Genomic DNA, 7,854 nt, shown 5'->3' with positions numbered 1-7,854 from the left:
CATGTTTCTGAGCAATTGAAAATTATGCTAAAGTCTGAAAATATAATGGATTAATTTTTTAAACTGTTCATAAATCATGTCATAGATCTTTGCTCAAAATGCATATAACTCCTTGGGGAAAAAATACATACTAAAATGTTAAGGTAGCATCTTTGGAAAGGAGAGTATGATTGGGAGTGAAAGATTGTACCTGTGTGTTTCACTTACAGATTGCAAGAATTTTTTACATGGTATTCCTTGTATAATTAAAAAATAAAAGAAAAATTCAATGCATATATCCTAAAAAAAATATAATAGACATAGAAAAACCTGACATCCTTCATGAAATTTAGAACCATTGAAGAAATTTAGTACTTAAATTCAGGGTGATCCAAAAAGTTACATAAAATACTAGCTTTTACTGTAAACCCTCGTCTTATACTCAAATCCTAGCACCCCTTTTTACATGTTTTCTCCATACGTAATTTTATATGTAACAGAATAAAAGAACAAATAGAAAATTTTAATTAAATAAAGCTATAAGGAACAAAATTTTTCCCAAACTGCAAGAATAAATTAAAAAGAAAAAAAAATGTTTTTTCTGAGTTTGGCAGTTTTTTTGTTTTTTCTCATTTAATCTTGTTTCAGTGATTAAGGCTTATGAAGTATAATGTACTTAGGACTGGGTTCGTGGCTGTTCATTATGAAAGTTCAGATTCAGAATGTTTTGGTTTTTCATTAACAATCACACTTTGTTGGGCCGGCCCCGTGGCGCACTCGGGAGAGTGCGGCGCTGGGAGCGCGGTAGTGCTCCCACCACGGGTTCGGATCCTATGTAAGGATGGTCGGTGCGCTCACTGGCTGAGGGCGGTGCGGCCGGTCACAAAAAGACAAAAAAAAAAAACAATCACACTTTGTCAAATCAGACCTTCTTTTCTAACCCCACACTATCTAATAGCTAAGTAGTTTAGATTTTTTAGGTCATATTAATAGGACAGTATGTACTATAAAAAACTAAGTTTACTTAGTTCTCTGTGTGCATGTACACACACAGGGTTAAAGGTTGTTAATGGGAGGATTTGGGACCCATTTGATATTAATGAAAGCTATGGGTACTCTCCCCAGAGATGTGCCCTAAGCATAAAACTCTGCGTAAACTTCCTTAAAAGGTCAGAGTTATCCCTGTCCCCTTGGGCCACATTTAGGAACTGCTGCCCTTCATGCTTTCTGCCATTCATCTTACTCTAGTACACTTTTAAGGCTATTGACTTGGAGTGTCTCCCTTGCTCACAACGATTCTTGCTTCTCTGAGAACTGACTCCAGTCCGCAGTGTGGGCTTCCAGAAGACACAACTATTTGACTCCACCTCTGTAGCCAGTTGAATGGACAAGAATGTACAACTGACTCAAGCTGGACTAATCTGATTCTTTTCAGAGATTTTTGGACTTGAGAGATGGAAAGGCAAGTTGGCTGCTTAAAGGGTGAAACTGTAACATGCAAACCCAGGAGCTATGGGGCAGCCACATTCCATAGATGATCTGAGAAACAGAGAATGCTGATCTGCAGAAAAAGAAGCAGAAATGAGAACCCGAGAGAGGCCACAGATGTGCTCAGTCTCCACTTTCCTCCTTGAAGCCCAACTGCCCTAGCTGGGGAAGAACAGTCGTTGTCCATGTGCTGATAGAGTCCGCTTCTCTTGTACTGGTTAGAGTTGGTTTCTGTAACTTTCACCCAAAGAGTCTTATATTACACGAATGAGATATCCTTATGTGGTCAGTTGTTTTGTGTGATACGTGTCTCTGTTGGGGAAATACTGACTTTTTAAAAAGTCTCAAGATGGAGGCTACATACAAATTACTTTAGAACAATTTGTTTTCAGGATTTTCCAAAAATGCCTTTTATTTAATTTTGTAATTTATTTTTTTGTTTTGTTTTGGTTTTGGTGGCTGGCTGGTTCAGGATCTGAATAATTTTGTAATTTAAATAATAGAATACCTGAGCCTCTGTGCCGTGCATACAGTGATTTATTGAATGCCTTGCCCTGCCTACACAGCAGGCATAAACACAGTAGCATAGACAGTCTTAATACTATCAGTAGCAGACAGGATGAAACAAGAAACGAATGTAATAATCAGTCTATTTGAGTGAATGTAGAAAGAAAACCACGAAGGAATATGACCAAAGCTTTAACACCTACTTCTGGTTAGCCAGAGATTTGGTTCCAGAAAGGCGTAATGGTATGGGGCCCACAGAAGGTGACCTGAAAGATGTACCTGTGAGAGCTCCCAGATGAAAAGGGACTCCTGGGCAGCATGAAGTGACAAATAGAAATCGAACCCACAGGGATATTAATTTAAGTAATTTACCCATTCACAACTGCAGTGCATACCTATCATTGTCTTATTTTAATGAGAGAGCAACTTAGATGTGTTTATGCACCTATGTATACATGTATATGGCATGCACTCCTTAAGTATCTTTCAAAGGAAGATTTCTACTTAATTCTTTCTAAAAATGAAAATTATCTTTAATCCTTTGAGTTTATACTTCTTCAATACTGCTCTGAGTTTCCATCACTTCTTATCCGATGTGCTTTATTTCTTACAAAACATTACAAATTGACCAGAGCAGCTAAGTTAATGAAGATAGGATAAAATTCCATATATGAGGGTACTTCAAAAAGTTCATGGAAAATAGAATGAAAAGATAATATGAATCATTCCATGAACTTTTTGAAGTACCCTTGTAAGTACCTTAAGCGTAGTCACTGCTAGTCTGTATAAATTGTCATGTCCCAGATTTATTAATTATGTGTGCCTTTAATGTGTGAACTAAAAATATATATCTGAAAGTCTGTGGTCCCTAACCAGTGGGTATGAATAGAAACTTGTTTCACTATTGATGGTAATTCTCAACAGCAGATAGAAGGAGGATAATCAAGGCAAGTATTTAGAAATAAAATACACCATAAAACATGAACATTTATTTATATTTAAATGATAATAAAAATACTTTCTTATTGAAAATTTGGGAAGTACAGGAAAGTCTGAAAAAAGAAAAACAAAAGCAACTAAATCCTATCACTAGAGATAATTATTGGTTAGATGGTGGTATTTTCTTATCTTTTTGTCTGCTCTTATGTGTGTGTATTTACAGTTATGATTATATTATAGATACAGTATTGAATCTCTAATATCTTCGCCTCTATTTCATTAGACCTTTTCCCATGTCCCTAAATATTTTTTTAAAAACTAGATTTTTTAATAGTTGTATAATGTTCTGTCATATGGCAATACCATAATTATTTAATCTTTCCTCTGCTATTAGAGTCTGCATTCATTCATCAAATGCAAGTACTATTGGGTGTACTAGGAGATGAAGATTTACTGATTGAAGACAGAGTCCTGCTCTCAGGAATCATAGGTTATAGTGGTGGGGACTGAGCATTGAACATTATGATACAGCATGGTAAGGCTGTCTTAGGGGTACAGGCAGGGAGCTGTCAGCTTATATGTGGTCATTGAAACGATGAGTAAATGAAGATGACATTGCTTGGTGAGAGCAGGTGGAAAGAGAAGAGAAAAAGACCAAGGATGCACCCAGAGAAACATTCTCATGTTAAATCTGAGAATCATTCAAATCTCCAGATGCCCATTTCCAATCACACATCTCCAACTCATTTTTCTGTAGATACTCAAAAAAAAAATCAAAACTAAATCATGGTTTCTCTCCCCACAAAACCCTTACCCCTAAGAAGCCAAGTACATGGGCATGAGTTAAAAAATTAGAGTGGTGGTCGGAGTGGCCACTGGGAAGACAAGATGCCCTGGGGGATGGCAAAGCTGGAAACGGTAACAAAGCCACGCCAGAATCCAAGGAACCTCACAGTATGTGCCTGGTGAGGAGGTACCCTGAGGCTGGCCTGGAACACAAAATTGACCAACCCAGGAAGGATTCAGGTTGGCAAAAGCAGCGAGTGTTTTGCTACCATGGGCTCACAAGTCCATGCTAAAGCGCCTACTGGTTTTGCTCCTTCTCTTAGAAAACGGTGTGCAGCTTTCCCTGATTGAGATGATTCTATTCTATGGGACTTGCTCCTCTTCCTTTCATCATCAGGTACAGCCTGGGATGTAACTCTATTATCGGACTTGTTCCTTCTAAACTGCCTGTGTCTGGCACATCTTGCTATACTTGTACAACCAGGAGCTCACCTGCCTAAGCACGGACTCCCCCCTTCTCCCCAAGATGCCTCTGTTTGTTCCCCTTGCACTCTCTGCTCTCTACAGCCGTTCTGAGCTGGGTTGCCATGTTTCTCCCACTGCAGTGTGGTACTTTGCACATAGGTCACCCACTGACCACTTCAGAAATCAGCAGTTCTACTCTTCAAGTCCTTTGACCCCACGACTCTCAGAGCTTGTTCTAGGCAAAAGTAGGAAAAGATGGGTATGGTACTCCAAAATCCTCTAAGGGAGGAGTATTGGACACAGAGGAAATCCATGGAGGCTCAGCCATGGGAGAGGAAAGTACAGCTGTAGGAAACTCAAAATGTTAGAGTTAGACTCAAGGCATTTCTTTCATCAATCAACCAATCAATAGTTAAATGCTATTTTCCCAACAATAACAGAGATCCATGAAAGAAAAGGCATAAACATTTCAGTTGGCTGCCTGTAAGTAGAATACTTTTAAGTATTCATTCATTTATTCATTTAAAAAATATCTGTTGAGCTCCCGCTGTGTCTCAGGCATGTGCTGGGCACTGGAGATACTGCACGGAGCAAAACCAGATGTGGTCCCTGCTCGCCCAGAACTTAGTTTATCTCTTCAGAGACAGGAGCAGAAGAAAGAGGGATGAAGATAAAGCACAATGCTAAGAATGTATAAAAATGTAAATTGGACTCCATGGACTTGGTAAAGTACAAAAAGGACAAGGGCTAAGGGAGAGAGTGCTAGCCTGGGTTGACAGAAATGCTGGAATAGAAACCGTGGCTAATTCCACAGGGAGGCAGCAACCGATGAAGAAAATGATTGCAAAGGATGCCCAGCTAAGATGTGGGGATCCTCAGTTGTGAAAGACTCTACCCTAAATGTTTTTTAGTTCTGAAGCTTTGTGTAATTGAGAAAACCTTAACTCACAATTAAATGCCATAAAGGTATATTTCCATGCTGCAAATTTCCCATTAGATTCTTTACAATAAATCCTTAGGGTAGATATCAGTAAATCATTAGAGTAGATATATCATGTGCCACAAGACTTTCCAGTACTATACTGTCTAACTACCAGGCAGTAGAGCGATTACTATGAACATTCTTAAATATGTCAGGTTTATCGCCGCTTTCTCTGGTTTACCTCTCTAAACGCCTGTTTTTTCCTGCTTCTGAGGCAGGGCCGGGCACCTGGGTTGGGCTGCAATCCCAGAGCTGAACTGATGGTGCAGTACTACTAGTTACCCCGCAGTGGGCAGCAAAGGATTAAAAAAGGATCACCTGCCTCACCACCTCCTTGGAGTTCAACTTCCCTCTTGTGTCTGTGTTTTCCCAGTCAGATCACAAGGATCATGAGCTAAAGGACCAGGTTTTACGTCCGGCCAGCCCTGGCGCCCAGCGCTGCGGACTGGAAACACTGCGGGGCACCAGCGTTGGAAGACTGGGTTCCAGTTCTTGCTCTAGCACTTACACACTAATAACACACTAGTAACAGAGAGCAACCCCCGTGTCCTCAATAGGTGTGTTTCCTCATCTGTGGAGGATAATCTACCCGTGACTTTGGTGAAGACTGCAGGTCTGCACAACGCGCGAACGTCCAGATCAGGCCCTGCGTAAACGGTGCCGCGCTCGCCCACCAGGGGGCAGCAGGTCGCGGCCCGCTGCGCTTGACGTCAGGGCGGACGCCCCGCCCCGTGACCGTGACCGTGACCGTGACCGTGACCCGGGGAGGCGCGGAGGGAGCTCCCAGGACCGTGCCATGGGGGCCGAGGCCCCGGTGGGCGGGCCGGCGCTGCGGGAGCTGGTGCGCGAGGCCGAGACCAGCCTGCTGGAGTGCAAGGTGTGCTTTGAGAGGTTCGGCCACCGGCAGCAGCGGCGCCCGCGCAACCTGCCCTGCGGCCACGTGGTCTGCCTGGCCTGCGTGGCTGCCCTGGCGCACCCGCGGACGCTGGCCCTAGAGTGCCCTTTCTGCCGGCGAGCCTGCCGGGGCTGCGACACCAGCGACTGCCTGCCGGTGCTGCACCTGCTGGAGCTCCTGGGTTCTGCGCTTCGCCCGTCCCCGGCCGCCCACCGCGCCGTCCCCTGCGGGCCCGGGGCCCTCACTTGCCACCACTCCTTCGGCGGCTGGGGGACCCTGGTCAACCCCACCGGGCTGGCGCTGTGTCCCAAGACCGGGCGGGTCGTGGTGGTGCACGACGGCAGGAGGAGGGTCAAGATCTTTGACTCCGGGGGAGGCTGTGCGCATCAGTTTGGAGAGAAGGGGGACGCTGCCCAAGATATTAAGTACCCACTGGATGTCACCGTAACCAGCGACTGTCACGTGATTGTCACTGACGCTGGCGACCGCTCCATCAAAGCGTTTGATTTTTTTGGCCAGATCAAGCTCGTCATTGGAGGCCAGTTCTCCTTACCTTGGGGTGTAGAGACCACCCCTCAGAATGGGGTTTTGGTAACTGATGCGGAAGCAGGGTCCCTGCACCTCCTGGAAGTCGACTTCCCGGAAGGGGTCCTTCGGAGGACTGAAAAGTTGCAAGCTCATCTGTGCAATCCCCGAGGGGTGGCCGTGTCCTGGCTCACAGGGGCTGTTGCAGTCCTAGAGCACCCCCTGGCTCTGGGGACTGAGGCCTGCAGCACCAGGGTGAAGGTGTTTAGCTCAGGTATGCAGCTTATCGGCCAGGTGGATACCTTTGGGCTGAGCCTCTTCTTCCCCTCCAAAATAACTGCCTCTGCCGTGACCTTTGATCACCAGGGGAATGTGATTGTTGCAGATAACTCTGGTCCATCTATCCTGTGCTTAGGAAAACCTGAGGAGTTTCCAGTAGTGAGGCCCATGGTCACTCATGGTCTTTTCCATCCTGTGGCTCTGACTTTCACCAAGGAGAATTCTCTTCTTGTGCTGGATACTGCATCCCATTCTGTAAAAGTCTATAAAGTTGACTGGGGGTGATAGGATGTGGCAGGGATCCTGAGGCCTGGAATCAGAAGCCCTGGTGCTGCCACTAATGAATTGTTTAACCCTGGATAAGTCACTTAATCCCATCCAGGCAGGCAAGGATAATTATAACTGCCCACCTAACAAAGGTTGGGGCAATTATTAAAAAATAATAATTAAATCTACCATTTACTGAATGCATACTTCCTAGGCTAAGAAATTTTTAAATATTAGCTCATTTAATTCTTACTACCCAGTGAGTTAATTTTTATTATTCTAAAAATTTCTCATTTTAGAGATGAGAAAACTGAGACCTAGAGAGCTTAAGTGACTTCCCCAAGGACACACTTACTTACTATGACAGTTAAAATTTGAACTCAATTCTGACTCCAAAACCCCTTTTTTTCAAATAAGATAACAGATGTGAGAAAAATATTGTGAGCGTATATTGTTCCTATGTGTACTCTTTACAAGTAGTTAATTATTTTCATTAGATACACTAAGCAAGGAGCCGAGTTTAGGAGCAAAAGGATTTTGTGGTGAGTGTCAGTTTAGCTCAGTTGCAACTCCTCTGACGGTACATTAGGTGAAATTACTGTTGATCCTAATTACGTGAATAAGAAAAACAATTGAACTGCTTATTAAAAAGGTAAACGTGTCTTTATTTTTATTTTTTCTTTTTAAAAATTTATTTATTTTCAATTGACAAATAAAAATGGCATATATTTATTTTGTACAA

At 43.2% G+C, this 7,854-nt stretch overlaps 1 protein-coding gene across 1 annotated transcript; it reads left to right on the top strand.

Moving 5' to 3' along the window:
* Window positions 1-5,910: 5,910 nt before the first annotated feature.
* On the top strand, window positions 5,911-7,770 carry NHLRC1 (NHL repeat containing E3 ubiquitin protein ligase 1). The gene has a single exon (XM_063097876.1). It carries the CDS (start codon window positions 5,943-5,945, stop codon window positions 7,128-7,130), a length of 1,188 nt encoding a protein of 395 aa, XP_062953946.1. The 5' UTR covers window positions 5,911-5,942; the 3' UTR covers window positions 7,131-7,770.
* The last annotated feature ends 84 nt before the right edge of the window (window positions 7,771-7,854 follow it).

The sequence above is a fragment of the Cynocephalus volans genome, chromosome 5 (assembly GCF_027409185.1).
Source record: "Cynocephalus volans isolate mCynVol1 chromosome 5, mCynVol1.pri, whole genome shotgun sequence".
Taxonomy (NCBI): Eukaryota; Metazoa; Chordata; class Mammalia; order Dermoptera; family Cynocephalidae; genus Cynocephalus; species Cynocephalus volans.
This window is presented reverse-complemented; position numbering and strand designations above follow the sequence as displayed.

Excerpts from the sequence above, each read along its gene's own strand:
- NHLRC1 (XM_063097876.1), top strand. The coding sequence starts at position 5,943 with ATGGGGGCCGAGGCCCCGGTGGGCGGGCCGGCGCTGCGGGAGCTGGTG.